Raw genomic sequence first — 21,063 nt, 5'->3', positions numbered from 1 at the left:
GCCAGGTGTCTATTAAGTACAATCTATTGTTAAAGTATAAAATGTAAACAATGAGACTGATTGCTGCTTCAAGCACGTGGTGTAAATCCAGTCTTCTTTCTTCATAATCGCAAGTGTTTCATGCCAAATGTTATTATCTTTTCTAACTGTGTGACATCTTTTCTTTCTCTCTTTCTCCCGCTCTCTGATCTGTTTATTTTTTTTGTTCCAACCTCTCCTCGCCATGGATCCAATCACTCCGCTGAACGTCACCCCATGATCGGATGGTTCAAACATTTCCCGTCTCCTGACCAATCCCACGCTTGTTTGTTCCTCCATGTGTGTCTCCCTCCCTCCTTCCCTCCATCTCTTTCTCCCTCTCTCTCTCCCTCTCTCTCTCCTCTTCTTGTTCCAACCTTCTTCTGTCTCTTCCTTCCTGGTCTGTGGAAAGCAACTGAAGAATCTTGGGCGGAAGGCAGCTTCTGCGTGCTCGTTAAAAAGAACAATCTTTGCCAGAGGAAAGTTCTGCAGCAACTCTGCTGCAGAACGTGCTCGCAAAAGGGCTGACGGGACCGCCCGAGCGCGCCGGCGGCGTGCGGGGGGGAGGATGTGAGGGCGACACGCTCCCCCACCCCTTCGACGATCCAACCCTCGGCCCCGATTTTTTGCCCGCTCTTTCACAGTCGCATAATTTATAACGGAATCTGTGCCTCTTAAAGGGACTGCATGGGAGGTGCGAAGACGGGACTACAACACACCTACCTTTTTTTTTTTTTTTTTCCGTACCGGGACGCACGCGTTCAGGGTGTGCACAATGACTGGAAATTTCCTTACAAACGAAAACAAAGTGTCGGTATTTTGTGACCAAAGCATCAATGCCAAAATAATTGAATCTTTTTAATTATTTTTGTTGCCAGTGTAGCGTGCATCGCTAAAACCTGTGAATCTCTGAATACATAGTTTTTTGTTTTTTTTAATTGTGGCTCCTCCTGAAAAGATGGAACTAGGGCAGTTTGTGTAAATATAGTGTACGTCAAAAGAGCAACAACAACAACAACAAAACAAAACAATGTGAAAATCATGAGTGTGTGGGCCTACAGTATGAAGGAACACACATTTACAAGAAAAAAAATAAAGATGAAGTCGTACACTTGAAGTCATCACCTTCCAACATTGATGACCAAAAGCACCTGATTGGTACAAATACATTACTTACATGGGGGTGGGCAGTAATGGATTCATCAGTTATTCTTAAAGGGACGGTAGACTATAGCGGAATGTTCTCAACTCCTGCTTCGACACCAGTGTCAGAGGGATGAAGCCTGTGTCGTAGCGGGAATATTCATGGACGTAGCCTCTGCTGGTGAAGTACTTCTACTGATGAAGTACTTTTGCAGGTAAAGTACTTCTACTGGTCAAGTACTTCTACAGATAGAGTATTTCTGCTGGTGAAGTACTTCTGCTGGTGAATTACTTCTACTGGTGAAGTACTTCTACCGATAATGTATTTCTGCTGGTGAAGTACTTCTGCAGGTGAAGTACTTCTACAGATAAAGTATTTCTGCTGGTGAAGTAATTCTACTGGTGAAGTACGTCTACTGGTGAAGTATTTCTGTTGGTGAAGTACTTCTACTGGTGAAGTACTTCTACGGATAATGTATTTCTGCTGGTGAAATATTTCTACTGGTGAAGTACTTCTACTGGTGAAGTATTTCTGCTGGTGAAGTACTTCTGCAGGTGAAGTACTTCAACGGGTAATGTACTTCTGCTAGTAAAGTACTTTTGCTGGCAAAGTACTTCTACTGGTGAAGTACTTCTGCTGGGGAAGTACTTCTGTTTTGAAGTACTTCTACTGTTAAAGTACTACTACTGGTGAAGTTCTTCTGCTGGTGAAGTACTTCTACTGGTGAAATACTTCTACGGATAAAGTACTTCTACTGGTAAATTACTTCTACAGGTGAAATACTTCTGTTGGTAAAGTACTTCTATTAAGTACTTCTACTGGGGAAGTACTTATACTGGGGAAGTACTTCTGCTGGTGAAGTACTTCTGCTGGTGAAGTACTTCTACTGGTGAAGTACTTCTACTGGTGAACTACTTCTACTGGTGAAGTACTTCTACTGGTAAAATACTTCTACAGATAAAGTACTTCTGCTGGTGAAGTACTTCTACAGGTAAAGTTATTCTACAGGTAAAGTTATTCTACAGGTAAAGTACTTCTACAGGTAAAGTACATCTACTGGTAAAGTGCTTCTGCTGGTAAAGTACATCTACAGGTAAAGTACTGCTGCTGGAAAAGTACTTCTGCTGGTAAAGTAAACCTGCCGGTGAAGTACTTCTCCTGGTGAAGTACTTCCTCTGGCAAAGTACATCTGCTGGTGAAGTACTTCTGCTGGTATAGTACTTCTACTGGTGAAGTACTTCTACTGGTAAAGTACTTTTGTTAGTGAAGTACTTTTACTGGTGAAGTACTTCTGCTGGTAAAGTACTTCTGCTGGTAAAGTACTTTTGTTGGTGAAGTACTTCTATTGGTAAAGTACTTCTATTGTTAAAGTACTTCTATTGGTAAAAGTACTTCTACTGGTACAGTACATCTGCTGGTGAAGTCCTGCTGCTGGTTACATCCAGTAGAACGACTGCTGATCAAAAACTTTTGCAGGTTGCATCCATCAGTGCTTCTGCCAGCTGTGTGTACTGGTGGCATTGCCTCTGCTGGTTGCCTTTTATAGCGTCCCTGCTGGTTGGATGCGGTAGTGCCGCTCAGACATGACTAATCAACAATCGATCTTGCAGAAGTCCATTATGATGCCCGTCCCTGAAGTTTTAGATAAGGGACGTTCGCTCCCGACGTAAGGCCAGACGTCGCTCTTCGGATGTTGACAAATCATCTCACGGGATAACTTTTTACTTTCACGGCGATCGGGGGTGTCCGCCCAAGGGCTTCATGCAGTAAAATTGAAGTTTTGATGTTCTTCACCTTTCAGTTTATGAAACACGCTAGAAATCAATCCAGCGTAGCTCAAAGCAGTGGGGTATATTTTAGGGGGGGGAAAAATGTCCTAGCTTCGTGTTAGAGGCGACACAGCACACAGTTATTAGTATTAGTGGGATTCTCAACTTTTTCCTAGAAATTATTTAATCCTCCCTAATAACATTGTATATTTTTACAATATGCCGTGGGGCAATAAAAAAAAAAAAGGCACTTTGGACACCCAAATTCTTCACATATGTCCTTCCTGTTCCCAATCTCGGCAACCTTTCACATCATGCCACTGCAAGGCTTCTCTGCACGTTCAGAAGGTCGCCGCCGTAAACCTCTTCTCATATTTTCGTTGTTGTTTTTGGTCCCTCCGGCAACCTAAACTTTAAAGTTGAAATACACACCGAGGTGTGTTTAATGTACAGTAGGTGGTAGTGCTTTAGACAGTGAGCCAAATCTTGTTGCACGGCGGCCGACGCGTCTCGTCCGCCGCCTCGAAAACCTTGCCTGGTCCCGGTCCGACCACACGTAGTCCAACTGGTGCTGGCATGAAATAAAGAACAGTGAAAAAGATCGCTGAATGTGTGTGTGTGTATAAGTGAGTGTGTGTGTACAGTATGTGTGATGTGTGTGTGTGTGTGTGTGTGTGTGTAAGCATTTCCAGTATTAGAATGTTGTACTGTTACTTGGTCCTGATTCTTGCTGATTTGTAATAAAGACTGACAAAGCCCCTCTTTTGGATAACAAAAACTGCTCCTTATTGACTTTAGGCTAGACTAGTAGACACACACACACACACACACAATTGTCATATAAAATCTGTTTTTATTGTGTACCCGTGACATATTTGCCACAATGCATTGTTACTCAGAGTCTTAGATTTTTCTTTTTTATTCTTACTTAAATGTTCTTATTAAAATGTTTAATCTATTAATGTTTTTGTTTTGTGTTCACTTTCTCTTTTTTTATGTTGTATTTTTTTGGGGTTTATTTTGACAAGTTTGGTCACGTTCAAGTGACTTGACCTATCATCCAGAAGTCCCGTTTTTGAAGTTCTGCTAAGGCAAAACATTTTTTTTTGTTGCTTTTTTTTAAACAAAAGAACTCCATTTTGATCGCTTATACAGTATCAGCACGTTGTGTAATTTGTAAATAAAAGCAGAGTACAAATATTTGCAAATCCTTTTGAATTTATATTCAATTGAATAGACTGCAAAGACAAGATGTTTAATGTTCGAACTGAGAAAATAAACTTTTTTGGGAAAATAATCATTAACTTAGAATTTATGGCAGCTACTCGTTGCAAAAAAGTTGTAAAATTTGGCATTTTTACCACTTTGTTACATGACCTTTCCTTTTAACAACACTCAGTAAACGTTTGGGAACTGAGGACGCCAATTTTTTACGCATTTCAGGTGGAATTCTTTCCCATTCTTGCTTGATGTGCAGATTAAGTTGTCCAGGGTCTCTGTTGTGGTATTTTAGGCTTCATAATGCACCACACATTTTCAATAGGAGACAGGTCTGGACTACAGGCAGGCCAGTCTAGTACCCGCACTCTTTTACTATGAAGCCACGCTGTTGTAACACGTGGCTTGGCATTATCTTGCTGAAATAAGCAGGGGCGTCCACGATAACCTTGCTTGGATAGCAACATATGTACCTATATGTACCTTTCAGCATTAATGGTGCAGGTACAGATGTGTAAGTTACCCATGCCTTTGGTAACTTACACTTAACTTCCAATAAGAATTTGAAATGTGGACTTGTCAGACCACAGAACACTTTTCCACTTTGCATCAGTCCATCTTAGTTGACCTCGGGCCCAACGAAGCCGGCGTCGTTTCTGGGTGTTGTTGATAAACGGCTTTCGCTTTGCATAGTAGAGTTTTAACTTGCACTTACAGATGTAGTGACAAACTGTAGTTACTGACAGTGATTTTCTGAAGTGTTCCTGAGCCCATGTGGTGATATCCTTTACACACTGATGTCGCTCTTTGATGTAGTACCGCCTGAGGGATTGAAGGTTCGTAAAACATCACACGTGTAGTGATTTCTCCAGATTCTCTGAACCTTTTGTTCTGTTTTGATGATATTACAGAGCGTAGATGGTGAAATCCCTAAATTCCTTGCAATAACTTGTTGAGAAATGTTGTTCTTAAACTGTTAGACAATTTGCTCACACATTTTTTCACAAAGTGGTGACCCTCGCCCCGTCCTTGTTTGTGAATACCTGAGCATTTCATGGAAGCTGCTTTTATACCCAATCATGGCACCCACCTATTCCCAATTAGCCTGCACACCTGTGGGATTTTTCAAATAAGTGTTTGGTGAGCATTCCTCAACTTTCTCTGTCTTTTTTGCCTCTTGTGCCAGCTTTTTTTAAACATGTCGCAGGCATCAAATTCCAAATGAGCTAATATTTGCAAAAAAATAAAAGTTTTCTAGTTCGAATGTTAAATATCTTGTGTTTGCAGTGTATTCAATTGAATATAAGTTGAAAAGGATTTGCAAATCATTGTATTCTGTTTTTATTTGCTATTTACACAACGTGCCAACTTCACTGGTTTTGGTTTTTGTATTATAAAATAATGGATATATAATTAATAACTACTAATTATAATAATTGAATATTAAGAGTATGTGAAGGTTTTACTCCTACTTTGTTTACCTCAGTGACAACCTCTTTAAAGCTTTATAATCAATCAGAAAATATCAAGCACCTAAAAGTCAAACATGGACAAGTCTGGAGAGTGTTTCACGTTTTTCCCATCCTGCCTTGTAATTGATTAAAATGGGTGTAAATGCAAAGGTTTTTATGGTGATGGGATGTTTTTATAATATCCACAGAGCGTGTTGACTTTTATTTCTGGTAGAATTTTTTTGCCCCCGCGCCATGACTAGGAAAGGGTGTTTGGATTGGGTCATATAAGTAAATGCTGTGCTGTCGGGTTCAAGAAAATACACATCATGGTCACTGACCTGCTATCCACAGGGATACTTGCCAACCCTCCCGATTTTCCCAGGACACTCCCGAATATCAGTGCCCCTCCCGAAAATCTCCCGGGGCAACCGAACGGAGACAGGTCAGCAGCGCAGCGATGTCCCCAACCGATGCACAGGCGAGCGGTCCACCCCAGGTCCTGACTCTGGACAGCCAGCACTTCATCCATGGCCACCAAACCTGCGCCCCCCTCCACAAGGGAGAAAGAGGCAGAGCAGAGAAGAAAAGAAACGGCAGATCAACTGGTGTAAAAGGGGGGTTTATTTAAAGTCTAGCAAATACAAATGAGTTTTAAGATGGGACTTAAATGTTTCTACTTTATTCAAAAGAAAGCAGATAAATGGAGGGGAAGAAAGAGAAGCTAACTATATTAACCTTGTAGATTGTTATAGTAACAATAGGTTTAGCTAAAAAAAACACTTTTGACCCAGTTACATTTTTAGCATCAATGCTACATTTTGGACAATCTCACCTCCATCTTGGTTTAAAACTGTTGCAAAATCTAATAATTTACACTAAGACAAACTAGACCAAAAACAAACAAGCATCTGCACCTTTATCCAGATCTGCACCACCTTCGTGTTTAGTGTTGCAATACTGTAATTTTATTTTTTCCATACTGTAGAACCCTTAACTCCCAAGTATAGTGTAGCAGCGCCCCCTACTGACTAGTTTTGACTTTAAAATCTCATCGTGTCCTCACTATAGCTCAGGGGTGTCAAGGTCAAATACAGAGTGGGCCAACATTTTAAAATTGAACAAAGGCGCGGGCCAAGGTTGAACAAATTAACCTTTTAATAGGGACCCAACCCAGTTTTGCATTGAATATTGAACAAGCAAGGTTTATGTAACGTTATAGTGACATGCAAAATAGAGTTTCGAATAATAGTGATTAAAAAATATCAATGACATATCAAATAAAATATAAATAAAAATTGAATGCCCCTTTTCTATTTGCAGCCTTCTGAGGTAAATATCAAAATAAACATTGTTCCACAGGCTAATAATAAATTTGAAAATAAAATAAAGAATGAATCAAACATTCAAGCCTTGAAGTAACAAGAGAAAGTGCATGAATGAAACATTAATTATTGCTGCACGGATTTGCTTTAACACTGAATATGGAACAAGCGACGCTTATATAACTTAATAGTGCAAAATCAACTCTCAAAAAACATACGAAAAAACATCAATGGTATATTAAATAAAATTTTAATAAAAAATGTAATGCCTCTTTTCTATTTGCAACCTTCTGAGGTAAATATCAACATTAAACTTTTTCCACAGGCTAATATATTTGAAAATAAAATAACTATGAATAAATCAACCATTCAGACCTTTTTACTGCTCAGTTAACGTCGGGGCTCAGGTTGGTAGCGGGGGCGGGGGGTGTATATTGTAGCGTCCTGGAAGAGTTAGTGCTGCAAGGTGTTCCGGGTATTTGTTCTGTTGTGTTTATGTTGTGTTACAGTGTGGATGTCCTCCCGAAACGTGTTTATCATTCTTGTTTGTGATGCATATTTGTAACAGTGTTAAAGTTGTTTATACGGCCACCCTCAGTGTGACCTATATGGCTGTTGACCAAGTATGCTTAGCATTTATTCACATCAGGACTGGCAAAAATCGCCATCTGATAAAAAAATAAAATTAAAATAAAAATTGCGCTCTAGCGCCCCCCTAGGAAGACCCACACCAAACAAGAATGATAAACACGTTTCGGGAGGACATCCACACTGTAACACAACAGAACAAATACTCAAAACCCCTTGAGCACTAACTCTTCCGGGACACCCCCCGCTACCAAACTTTTCAAAGGTGGCCGCCGTGCGCTGACACAGTGAGGGAGACGTTTTTTTGTTTTTCTGCATTGTCTGCTGCTGGTGCGCACGCACCAACATTCGTGAGGGAGGGGCTGTGATCGTCTATACCAAGATTGCTGCCAGGTGCCGTAGCTAAGCCGGTATGTTTTAAAGTTGTCGTTTGCCTGCATATCGTAAAAACAACCGTCCAACATTGTAAACTTATAGGTGCCGACCATCAGGGCCGAGTTGTGACGAGAGAGTGTGTCGATGTTAAGATATTACGCCGAGTTGGTAAGTCTATCTGTTTGCTAATAGTAGCTACTATCCACCCATCTTCTAAGGCTTATCCGGGCTTGGGTTGCGGGGGCAGCAGCCAAAGCGGTACCGTCCATCGCTGCTTGCAGCTTTAATTATCATTATTATTTGAAACTCTATTTTGCATGTCACTATAAAGTTATATAAGCCTTGCTTGTTCAATATTAAATGCAAAACTTGTTTGGGTCCCTAGTAAAAGGTAAATTAGTTCAACCTTGGCCCGCCCCTTTGTTCAGTTTTAAATTTTGGCCCACTCTGTATGTGAGTTTGACACCCCTGGTCTAGGGGACGATAAAGGCAGTGCCTTTAAGGCAAGCCCCCAATGTTGTTGTCCGGAGAAATCGGGAGAAATTTGTGAGAATGGTTGACCCGGGAGATTTTCGTGAGGGGCACTGAAATTCGTAAGTCTCCCGGGAAAATCGTGAGGGTTGGTAAGTATGAGTATCAGTGATGAATGCGGTGTTATAATACCGCTGGGCCAGCTCTAATGTTACTTTAAAATTGCCTCAAGGGCCAAATGAAATGACACCAAAGACCAAATTTGCCCCGGGGGCCTGAGTTTGACACCCATGCTATAGCGCAACAACATCAGTAGAATTCCTCTGTGTGTGTGTGTGTGTGTGTGTGTTGTGTATTGTGTATATATACTTGTGTGTGTGATTGAGTGTTGCCTGTTGGTGTTTGCATACAAAGAAGCTCATTTGTTTTGTAAGTAACAAGTGAGGGCAATGATAACCTTTGACACGTGCACGACCACATCGCCGAGCGTGTCTTCCTGGTCCAGTGGAAAGGTGAGAGACAAATTGTGCACAAGAAATGTTAACACTGAAAGAATAAGTGACAGATGTGTTTATTTTATTTTTATTTTTTTGCTGCAACATGCGTCATTTCTACTTCTTAATGCAAAAATGGAAAGAAAAAACACGGCCATAATATTAGGTACACACACACTACCTAATGAGATACTTCTAGGATAATGGCGGCCCTTTATTTACTTAACTGCAGAGAGTACTCGGCATCTATTTTGTTGGGTATTAGCTATTATTACTAAAATAAAATAAAAGGAGAAAATATACTATACTATTGCAATCAACCAATCAATCAATGTTTATTTATATAGCCCTAAATCACAAGTGTCTCAAAGTGCTGCACAAGCCCCAACGACATCCTCGGTTCAGAGCCCACATCAGGGCAAGGAAAAACTCAACCCAGTGGGATGACAATGAGAAACCTTGGAGAGGACTGCAGACCCCCCCCCCCCCCCCCCCCCCCCCCCCAGGGGAGACCGGTGCAATGGATGTCGAGTGGATCTAGCATAATATTGTGAGAGTCCAGTCCGTAGTGGATCTAACGTAATAGTGAAAGTCCAGTCCATAGTGGATCCAACATAATAGTGAGAGTCCCGTCCATAGTGGATCCAACATAATAGTGAAAGTCCAGTCCATAGTGGATCCAACATAATAGTGAGAGTCCAGTCCATAGTGGATCATAATTGTGAGAGTCCAGTCCGTAGTGGATCTAACGTAATAGTGAAAGTCCAGTCCATAGTGGATCCAACATAATAGTGAGAGTCCAGTCCGTAGTGGACCTAACATAATAGTGAGAGCCCAGTCCATAGTGGATCTAACATAATAGTGAGAGTCCAGTCCATAGTGGATTTAACATAATAATGGGTTATTGGTAAATGGGTTGTACTTGTATAGCGCTTTTCTACCTTCAAGGTACTCAAAGCGCTTTGACACTACTTCCACATTTACCCATTCACACTAATAGTGAGAGTCCAGTCCATAGTGGATCTAACATAATAGTGAGAGTCCAGTCCATAGTGGATCCAACGTAATAGTGAGAGTCCAGTCCATAGTGGATCTAATGTAATAGTGAGAGTCCAGTCCATAGTGGATCCAACATAATAGTGAGAGTCCAGTCCATAGTGGATCTAACATAACAGTGAGAGTCCAGTCCATAAAGGATCTAACATAATAGTGAGAGTCCAGTCCATAGTGGATTTAAAACAGGGGTCGGGAACCTTTTTGGCTGAGAGAGCCATGAAAGCCAAATATTTCAAAATGTATTTCCGTAAGAGCCATATAACATTTTTCAACACTGAATATAAATAAATGTGTGCATTTTTAAGTATGACCAACATTCGTAGAGTATAATAAGTCTCTTATTCTTTTTAACAACATTTTTATTATAAAAGTTAACCAATAATACATATAATACTTCTTACCATTAATGCGACATCTTGAACAGGTGCGGTAGAAAACGGATGGTTGGATTAAAATGCATGAGAATGTTTTATAATTTGAACGTTATTTTTGAAACTGTGATTACCAGCGGAATTATTCATTACTTATTGTGTTAAGCAATGTCAGCTAAGATTTATCTGAGAGCCATATGTAGTCATCAAAAGAGCCACATCTGGCTCTAGAGCCATAGGTTCCCTACCCCTGCTCTAACATAATAGTGAGAGTCCAGTCCATAGTGGATCTAACGTAATAGTGAGAGTCCAGTCCATAGTGGATCTAACATAATAGTGAGAGTCCAGTCCATTGTGGATCTAACATAATAATATGAGAGTCCAGTCCATAGTGGATCTAACGTAACAGTGAGCGTCCAGTCCATAGTGGGTCTAACATAATAGTGACAGTCCAGTCCATAGTGGATCCAACGTAATAGTGAAAGTCCAGTCCATAGTGGATCTAATGTAATAGTGAGAGTCCAGTCCATAGTGGATCTAATGTAATAGTGAGAGTCCAGTCCATAGTGGATCCAACATAATAGTGAGAGTCCAGTCAATAGTGGATCTAATATAACAGTGAGAGTGCAGTCCATAAAGGATCTAACATAATAGTGAAAGTCCAGTCCATAGTGGATCTAACATAATAGTGAGAGTCCCGTCCATAGTGGATCTAACATAATAGTGAGAGTCTAGTCCATTGTGGATCCAACAATATGAGAGTCCAGTCCATAGTAGATCTAACATATTAGTGTGAGAGTCCAGTCCATAGTGGATCTAACATAATAGTGAGAGTCCAGTCCATAGTGGATCTAACGTAACAGTGAGCGTCCAGTCCATGGTGGGTCTAACATAATAGTGAGAGTCCAGTCCATAGTGGATCTAACATATTAGTGAGAGTCCAGTCCATTGTGGATCTAACATATTAGTGAGAGTCCAGTCCATAGTGGATCTAACATATTAGTGAGAGTCCAGTCCATTGTGGATCTAACATATTAGTGAGAGTCCAGTCCATAGTGGATCATAATAGTGAGAGTCCAGTCCATAGTGGATCCAACATAATAGTGAGAGTCCAGTCCATAGTGGATCTAACATAATAGTGAGAGTCCAGTTCATAGTGGGTCTAACATAATAGTGAGAGTCTAGTCCATAGTGGATCTAACGTAATAGTGAGAGTTCAGTTCATTGTGGATCTAACATAATAATATGAGAGTCCAGTCCATAGTGGATCTAACATATTAGTGTGAGAGTCCAGTCCATTGTGGAGCAAACATACTAGTGAGAGTCCAGTCCATAGTGGATGTAATGTAACAGTGAGCGTCCAGTCCATAGTGGATCCAACATAATAGTGAGAGTCCAGTCCATACTGGATCTAACATAACAACAAGAGTGGAGTCTATAGTGGGTCTAAAATAATAGTGAGAGTCCAATCCATAAAGGATGTAACATAATAGTGAGAGTCCAGTCCATAGTGGATCCAACATAACAGTGAGAGTCCAGTTCATAGTGGGTCTAACATAATAGTGAGAGTCTAGTCTATAGTGGATCTAACGTAATAGTGAGAGTCCAGTCCATTGTGGATCTAACATAATAGTGAGAGTCCCGTCCATAGTGGATCTAACATAGTGTGAGAGTCCAGTCCATTGTGGAGCAAACATACTACTGAGAGTCCAGTCCATAGTGGATCTAATGTAACAGTGAGCGTCCAGTCCATAGTGGGTCTAACATAATAGTGAGAGTCCAGTCCATAGTGGATCTAACATAATAGTGAGAGTCCAGTCCATAGTGGATCTAACATATTAATGAAAGTGCAGTCTATAGTGGATCTAAAATAATAGTGAGAGTCCAATCCATAGTGGATTTAACGTAATAGTGAGAGTCCAGTCCATAGTGGATCCAACATAATAGTGAGAGTCCAGTCCATAGTGGATCTAACATAATAGTGAGAGTCCAGTCCATAGTGGATCTAACATAATAATGAGAGTCCAGTCCATAGTGGATCTAACATATTAATGAAAGTGCAGTCTATAGTGGATCTAAAATAATAGTGAGAGTCCAATCCATAGTGGATCTAACGTAATAGTGAGAGTCCAGTCCATAGTGGATCCAACATAATAGTGAGAGTCTAGTCCATAGTGGATCTAATGTAACAGTGAGCGTCCAGTCCATAGTGGGTCTAACATAATAGTGAGAGTCCAGTCCATAGTGGATCTAACATAATAGTGAGAGTTCAGTCCATAGTGGATCTAACATATTAATGAAAGTGCAGTCTATAGTGGATCTAAAATAATAGTGAGAGTCCAATCCATAGTGGATTTAACGTAATAGTGAGAGTCCAGTCCATAGTGGATCCAACATAATAGTGAGAGTCCAGTCCATAGTGGATCCAACATAATAGTGGGAGTCCAGTCCATAGTGGATCTAACATAATAATGAGAGTCCAGTCCATAGTGGATCCAACATATTAATGAAAGTGCAGTCTGTAGTGGATCTAAAATAATAGTGAGAGTCCAATCCATAGTGGATCTAACGTAATAGTGAGAGTCCAGTCCATAGTGGATCCAACATAATAGTGAGAGTCTAGTCCATAGTGGATCTAACATAATAGTGAGAGTCCAGTCCATAGTGGATCTGACATAACAATGAGAGTGCAGTCTATAGTAGATCTAAAATAATAGTGAGAGTCCAATCCATAGTGGATCTAACATAATAGTGAGAGTCCAGTCCATAGTGGATCTAACATAATAATAAGAGTGCAGTCTATAGTGGATCCAACATAACAGTGATAGTCCAGTCCACAAAGGATCTAACATAATAGTGAGAGTCCAGTCCATAGTGGATCTAACATAATAGTGAGAGTCAAGTTCATAGTGGGTCTAACATAATAGTGAGAGTCTAGTCCATAGTGGATCTAACGTAATAGTGAGAGTTCAGTTCATTGTGGATCTAACATAATAATATGAGAGTCCAGTCCATAGTGGATCTAACATATTAGTGTGAGAGTCCAGTCCATTGTGGAGCAAACATACTAGTGAGAGTCCAGTCCATAGTGGATGTAATGTAACAGTGAGCGTCCAGTCCATAGTGGGTCTAACATAATAGTGAGAGTCCAGTCCATAGTGGATCCAACATAATAGTGAGAGTCCAGTCCATACTGGATCTAACATAACAACGAAAGTGCAGTCTATAGTGGATTTAAAATAATAGTGAGAGTCCAGGGCTTCACGGTGGTAGAGGGGTTAGTGCGTCTGCCTCACAATACGAAGGTCCTGCAGTCCTGGGTTCAAATCCAGGCTCGGGATCTTTCTGTGTGGAGTTTGCATGTTCTCCCCGTGAATGCGTGGGTTCCCTCCGGGTACTCCGGCTTCCTCCCACTTCCAAAGACATGCACCTGGGGATAGGTTTTTTTTTTTAATTTTTGAAGTAAGAAATTATTACTTTAGAAAAGTGAATTTATACTTGTGAGTGTTAATGACACAGCTTTGCGACACTTGATATTCTAGTTTCAAGCATGTTTTACTCAATATAGGTCCTAAAATCTCAGCAACAAGCTGTAATATCTTACTGAGATCATTTAGGACCAAACCACTTAAAACAAGTAAAACACTAACATAAAATCTGCTTAGTGAGAAGAAATATCTCATCTGACAGAAAATAAGCAAATATCACCCTTATTTGAGATATTTAATCATTGTATTCTGTTTATATTTACATCCAAATCCAACACTAAATTGGCCCTAGTGTGTGAATGTGAGTGTGAATGTTGTCTGTCTATCTGTGTTGGCCCTGCGATGAGGTGGCGACTTGTCCAGGGTGTACCCCGCCTTCCGCCCGATTGTAGCTGAGATAGGCGCCAGTGCCCCCCGCGACCCCGAATGGGAATAAGCGGCAGAAAATGGATGGATGGATGGATGGAGTGAGAGTCCAATCCATAGTGGATCCAACATAATAGTGAGAGTCCAGTCCATAGTGGATCTAACATAACGAGAGTGCAGTCTATAGTGGATCTAACATAATAGTGAGAGTCCGGTCCATAGTGGATCTAACATAAGAGTGAGAGTCCAGTCCATTGCAGGAGACCATCCTGAGCGGAGACAGGTCAGCAGCGCAGAGATGTCCCCAACCGATGCACAGGCGAGGGGTCCACCACGGGTCCTGACTCTGGACAGCCAGCACTTCATCCATGGCCACCAAACCTGTACCCCACTCAGCAAGGGAGAGGGGGGCAGAGAAGAAAAGAAAAGAAACGGCAGATCAACTGATCTAAAAAGGGGGTTTATTTAAAGGGTAGAGTATACAAATGAGTTTTAAGATGGGACTTAAATTCTTCTACTGAGGTAGCATCTCTTAATCAACTAATTTATGCTTTATAGCGCTGTCAGTGTTGTTTACGGTGGTGTGCTCCGTCCAGGTCAGTACATGGGTCATCATGGCAAGTGTCTCCTGTGTGACGTCACCTGTCAGGAGTGCACTGGTCCCGAGAGCGAAGACTGCACCAGCTGCCCAGCCACACGGTGAGAAAGCAACCCAAATACAGACACGACGTGGTCAAAAACCAGGTCAACAACAGCCCCTCCTGTTCTATCCAGGTTATTTGATGAAGGCGCCTGCGTCATCCGCTGCCAGAGGGGGCGCTACGCCATGGCCAGGCAGTGTCACCGCTGCCACCACACCTGCCTGGAGTGCACAGACGAGGGGCCGGACAACTGCACGGCTTGCGACAAGGGTAGGTACTTGACTGATAATATTAAATGCTATGCTATTGATTTTCCTTCCTGCTAATCACCTTCATTTTTGGGGGGGGGGTCTAATTGACTCCTTGCTAAGCCTGTAGATCAATACAGGCGGATCGTGTTGTGAAAAGGTTGCGTGACGCCACACACAGAACGGAAGCATTGCCGCTTAATTGGGCCGATCGACGTTTGTGTCTACTCATTAGTGGCTCATAGCTGTGGAAATATCAAGCTAATACTGTCAGGTTCAAACACTGATGACATCTATTAAACAGACAAGAAGCAAAGAATCATGCAATGACAGAGTTCAATTTAGCTCATGAGGAGAACGCATGGAGCTGCACACTTAGTCACAGTCTTTCTATTTATTCAGGAGTTCCCCCAGTCAACATCACTAAGGCCGCCTCTAAGAGGAGCGGTCACATTTATCATGCAAAGCAGCTCCAGTACGCACAATATGTGACGGACTGTGCTGGGGGCCTTGTGATTTTGCCTTGTCTCTGCTTGGTCTGCATGCTTTCGTCTTATCTTCGTTGCGGTCCTTGAAGGCTGTTAGCGGGCTAAAACAAAGATAACATCTGCGGCAGACAAGAAGTTTTGTCCTTGCACAGATAGAAAAAGTACAGCTTGAGCACAGACTTTAACTAACTAAAGTTATGTGATAACTTACACATAGTTATTCCAACAAATACAAATGTTTATTACTGTCACAATCTTAAGAGCTGAAAGTATTTACAAATAATAAGAATGTCCTTTTTAAATGTAACAAATTAAATATAACACATAACCGACATGTTGGCTCCCTGACACTAATAAACCCTTTTTACTGCATGGTATCCAGTACTACTCGCTCTATATATAGTGCAGCCGCAAAGGTTTTTTTAATGTGAGAGCCCTTATTCCTAAATGGAATAAATAATTTTTTTGGCCCAAAATTTTTTATAAACATTACCCCATGATAAGAGTGTAAAAAGGTTTTTACAAAAAAAAAGAGAAAAAAAGCAATGTACAGAGACATCTTGGACGAAAACCAACACTTCCCATCCAACCTGAGGTGCTGCAAAAAGAAATGTGCAAAAGATAGGTGTGCCGAGCTCGTGGCATCGTACTGAAAAAGACTTGGGGCTGGAATTGCTGCAAAGTATTGAGCAAAGGCTATGAATAATTATGTACATGTGTTTTTTTTTCCTTTTAATAAATTTGCAAAATAAAACATCAAAAATACAAACCCCGTTTCCATATGAGTTGGGAAATTGTGTTAAATGTAAATATAAACGGAATACAATGATTTGCAAATCCTTTTCAACCCATATTCAGTTGAATGCACTACAAAGACAAGATACTTGATGTTCAAACTCATAAACTTTATTTTTTTGGGAACTGAGGAAACTAATTGTTGAAGCTTTGAAAGTGGAATTCTTTACCATTCTTGCTTGATGTACAGCTTAAGTTGTTCAACAGTCCGGGGTCTTGTTGTCGTATATTACGTTTCATAATGCGCCACAAATTTTCGATGGGAGACATGTCTGGACTGCAGGCGGCCCAGTTAAGTACCCGCACTCTTTTACTACGAAGCCACGCTGTTGTAACAAGTGGCTTGGCATTGTTTTGCTGAAATAAGGAGGGGCATCCATGATAATGTTGCTTGGATGACAACATATGTTGCTCCAAAACCTGTATGGACCATTCAGCATAAATGGTGCCTTCACAGATGTGTACGTTACCCATGCCTTGGGCACTAATGCACCCCCATACCATCACAGATGCTGGCTTTTGAACTTTGCACCTATAACAATCCGGATGGTTATTTTCCTCTTTGTTACGGAGGACACCACGTCCACAGTTTCCGAATATAATTTGAAATGTGGGCTCGTCAGACCACAGAAAAATTTTCCACTTTGCATCAGTCCATCTTAGATGAGCTCGGGCCCAGCAAAGCCGGCGGCGTTCCTGGGTCTTGATGAATGGCTTTTGCTTTGCATAGTAGAGTTTTAACATGCACTTACAGATGTAGCGACCAACTGTAGTTACTGATCTTGGTTTTATGAAGTGTTCCTGAGCCCATGTGGTGATATCCTTTACACACTGACATCGGTTTTTGATGCAGTACCGTCTGAGGGATCAAAGGTCCATAATATCATCGTTTACGTGCAGTGATTTCTCCAGATTCTTTGAACCTTTTGATGATTTTACGGACCGTAGATGGTAAAATCCCTAAATCCCTTGCAATAGCTCGATGAGAAATGTTGTTCTAAAACTGTTCGACAATTTGCTTACAAATTGGTGACCCTCGCCCCATCCTTGTTTGTGAATTACTTAGCATTTCATGGAAGCTGCTTTTATACCCAATCATGGCACCCAACTGTTCCCAATTAGCCTGCTCACCTGTGGGTTGTTCCAAATAAGTGTTTGATGAGCATTCCTTAACTTAATCAGTATTTATTGCCACCTTTCCCAGCTTCATTGTCACGTGTTGCTGGCATTAAATTCTAGGGTTAATGATTATTTAAAAAAAAAATGTTTATCAGTTTGAACATCAAATATGTTGTCTTTGTAGCATATTCTACTGAATATGGGTTGAAAATGATTTGCAAATCATTGTTTTCTGTTTATATTTACATCCAACACAATTTCCCAACTCATATGGAAACGGGGTTTGTAGTAAAAATGAGTAAAAACTAAACATGGGAACACGATTGTTGCTCAACTAGCCACAATTAAATATCAGCATCAAGGCCTGTAGGATACTATAACATGACCTGTGACTCTTATTTAAAGTATCATATAGGACCTGTAACTGCTATTTGTATTCTGCTTTTTCCAGACATGTTTGACGTGACTCACTACCTGTTCCACGGTCAGTGCCGGGACGTCTGCCCGGAGGCCTTCTTTCACTCCACGCGCAAACGCTGTGAGCCGTGCACTCCGGACTGCATACTGTGCACATCGCCCAGTCGCTGCTTACGCTGCGGACCGGGACATCAACTCCGAGAGGGCAAATGTGTTCCGCTGGAATGCAGCACAGGTGAGTGTGCGTCAAACGAATGTTTGCGCAATTGCACACAAAGTCATGCCATTAAAAAACGAAATCCAAATGCCATTATAATCATAATTATGGTGTCTTTTTACTTGTTTGAAGTGAACTTGTGTTTTTTAGGTGAGGTTGCAAAGGGGGAGGAGTGTCTCCCCTGCGACGTCGGTTGCAGGCAATGTGAACACAGTGAGTAAATAACCGTGAAAAATGAATAGTTTGGGCAGGCCTGGGCATTTTTTTTCCACTCCGGGGCCACATTTAGAGAAAGAAATGTGACTGGGGGCCGGTATGTCTATATATATATATATATATATATATATATATATATATATATATATATGTATATATATATATATATATACACATATGTATGTATATATATATATATATAAATATGTGTGTGTGTGTGTGTGTGTGTGTGTGTGTGTGTGTGTGTGTGTGAGTGTGTGTGAGAGATTTTAAAATCTCCTGACGATTGAGGGAACCCCTCATGAAACAGTTCTGTAGAGATGAAGTAGTCTTGTGATTTTTCCACACACATATAAGCTGTGAACATGTGCTGTACAGTATGTGTGTTTGGGTCCTAACACTAATACAAAACCTCACAATAATGTCTGATTGAAAGCTAAAAACGTTATGACAGACCGCCTTAAAAAACAGGATGGAATTTTACATTTTCTACTGAACGAGACACCCGGAAAGTACATGACAATAATGTGGGATTTATAATATTAACTATGAACGATAAAAGACTGAAAATTGACAACGTCGCTCCTCTTTTACTTCTCACACCCTTTCTCGATCTACATTATTTACAATCAAGCGAAACACAACGAAAAATGCAACACACGGCAAAATATGAACGCGAAGAGTAAAAAAAAAACCCACCTACAATTTGATATAGTATCACTTTTATTGCAGAACTAAAAATCTCCTTTCACGTCTGTCCCTGACACCAACATTTCAGGCTCTGGAAACAATCTGTGGAAACGCTCCCCACCCACACTGCTTGGTCTGAGCTGTTGTGACTTACATTACCATAGTAACTAATTAGATGACCATTGTATCTAATTAAATTACTATAGTAACCAATTAGATGACCATAGTAACTAATTACATGACAATTGTATCTAATTAAATTACCATAGTAACCAATTAGATGACCATAGTAACTAATTAGACGATCATTGTATCTAATTAAATTACCATAGTAACCAATTAGATGACCATAGTAACTAATTAGATGACCATTGTATCTAATTAGATGACCATAGTAACTAACTAATATATCATGCAAAAGCACAGATTCCAACCATTGAAATACTTTGTATAGTTGAAGATTTGCGGTCATTAAAAAACATCACTGCACTGCACATCACAATGACAGCTACACTTTCCATCTTAAGCATCTAAAAAAATATTTGGGAATGTCCGACGGGCCAGATTGAAAAGCTTAACGGGCTGCATGTGGCCCCCGGACCTTAATTTGCCCAGGTCTGAGTTATGGGCTGGGTCAAATGCAGAGGGTAATTTCACCACACCTAGTGTGTGTGTGTGTGTGTGTGTGTGTGTGTGTGTGTGTGTGTGCGTGCGTGCGTGCGTGCGTGCGTCTATCAGTAGTACTTTAACTTTAAAAACAAACCAAAAAAATACAAAAAAGTGCATCATTCGCTACTGCTAACCCTAACCGCTTGAAAATATTATCACAGGCTAATGATGATCAAATATAACATCAGTATGTTATTTAAAAAATATGATATAATGTATTTTTTTTGTTTATTCTTCTCAAATCTGTGGTTGTTTATTTGCCTTTTTAATTGACCGCAACACATTTTAACCCTTGTTTGGTGTCTGGGTCTGTGGGACCCGTTTCCATTTTTTATTAAAAGAAAAATGACACAATTAATTATTTTTTCAAAGTGAGACTCACTGACTTTGGCTCATTTTCTGTGAAGAACATATATTAGAATACATATTTAATGACCACACGCCATACACATTTCTACTACATATAAGATAGAACTGTGGAAATTGATGTTCTGTGTAACACACACACACACACACACACACACACACACACACACACACACACACACACACACACACACACACACACACACACACACAGCAGGCCTAGACAGGAGGAGGACAGATTGTAGGTACACGGAACATCAGAGGGTCAAATGTGCGTGAAAATGAGAGCAGACAGTGTTGACAAACAATGTTGCAACCTTGCGTGAGAACCGCAGGTGCAGAAACACAAAAGAAGAATCTCTGTGGGATGCAGAAACTGGCAGAGAAATTCTCCGTGCAACGTTCATATTGTTGTTACTCAGCCTGTGTTTGTGGGTCTGATGGACCCGTTGCATTTTGTGGCTTTTATTGCCTCACAATCAAACACTTATTTGTTAACATACTGAACAGATGTTTACCTTATCCCAATCAACATCTGTTCATTATTTTAACATAAAAGTGTTTGATTGTGAGGCATTAAAAGCCACAAAATGCAACAATTTGAACATTACACAAGGGTTAAGCCCCTCTGTTGACTGTCATCACTTGCTAATGTCTTTGCTATTTCACAAGTGTTGCATCTCTCTGAAACACTTGGGAATATGTTCTTACTTGTTAGGTTTGGTGAAAAAAAAAATGCACTGCAAAAAGTCAGTGTTCAAAAACAAGGGAAAAAAATACAAAAATGAGGGGTATTTAATTTGAACTAAGCAATATTATCTGCTAATAGAACAAGAAAATTTGGCTTGTCAAGACTTTCCAAAACAAGTCAAATGAGCTAACCTCAATGAACCCAAAAATACCTTAAAATAAGTATATTCTCACTAATAACAAGTGCACTTTTCTTGGTAGAAAAAAAGAGACCATTTAATAATATGTTGACGAATATTATTAAATGAAGTAAATGCTAGCGCCATTATCTTGACATTATGATGTGTGCTCGACATTACATTTGTGAAACCAG

General features: G+C 40.4%; 1 protein-coding gene across 3 annotated transcripts in view; it reads left to right on the top strand.

Moving 5' to 3' along the window:
* The window catches only part of pcsk5b (proprotein convertase subtilisin/kexin type 5b), a 305,406-nt gene that overhangs the window by 228,057 nt on the left and 56,286 nt on the right, over window positions 1–21,063 (top strand). Inside the window, exons 21-24 of one of the 3 annotated variants that reach the window (XM_061902184.1) lie at window positions 14,731–14,833; window positions 14,909–15,045; window positions 17,877–18,077; window positions 18,210–18,272. In XM_061902184.1, the coding sequence (XP_061758168.1) occupies window positions 14,731–14,833; window positions 14,909–15,045; window positions 17,877–18,077; window positions 18,210–18,272 (504 nt within the window). Of the gene's footprint in view, window positions 1–430; window positions 3,710–14,730; window positions 14,834–14,908; window positions 15,046–17,876; window positions 18,078–18,209; window positions 18,273–21,063 lie in introns of those variants that run through there. The other 2 variants (XM_061902182.1, XM_061902180.1) reach the window with 2 other exon arrangements.

Source organism: Nerophis ophidion, linkage group LG01 (genome assembly GCF_033978795.1).
Source record: "Nerophis ophidion isolate RoL-2023_Sa linkage group LG01, RoL_Noph_v1.0, whole genome shotgun sequence".
Lineage (NCBI taxonomy): Eukaryota > Metazoa > Chordata > Actinopteri > Syngnathiformes > Syngnathidae > Nerophis > Nerophis ophidion.
This window is presented reverse-complemented; position numbering and strand designations above follow the sequence as displayed.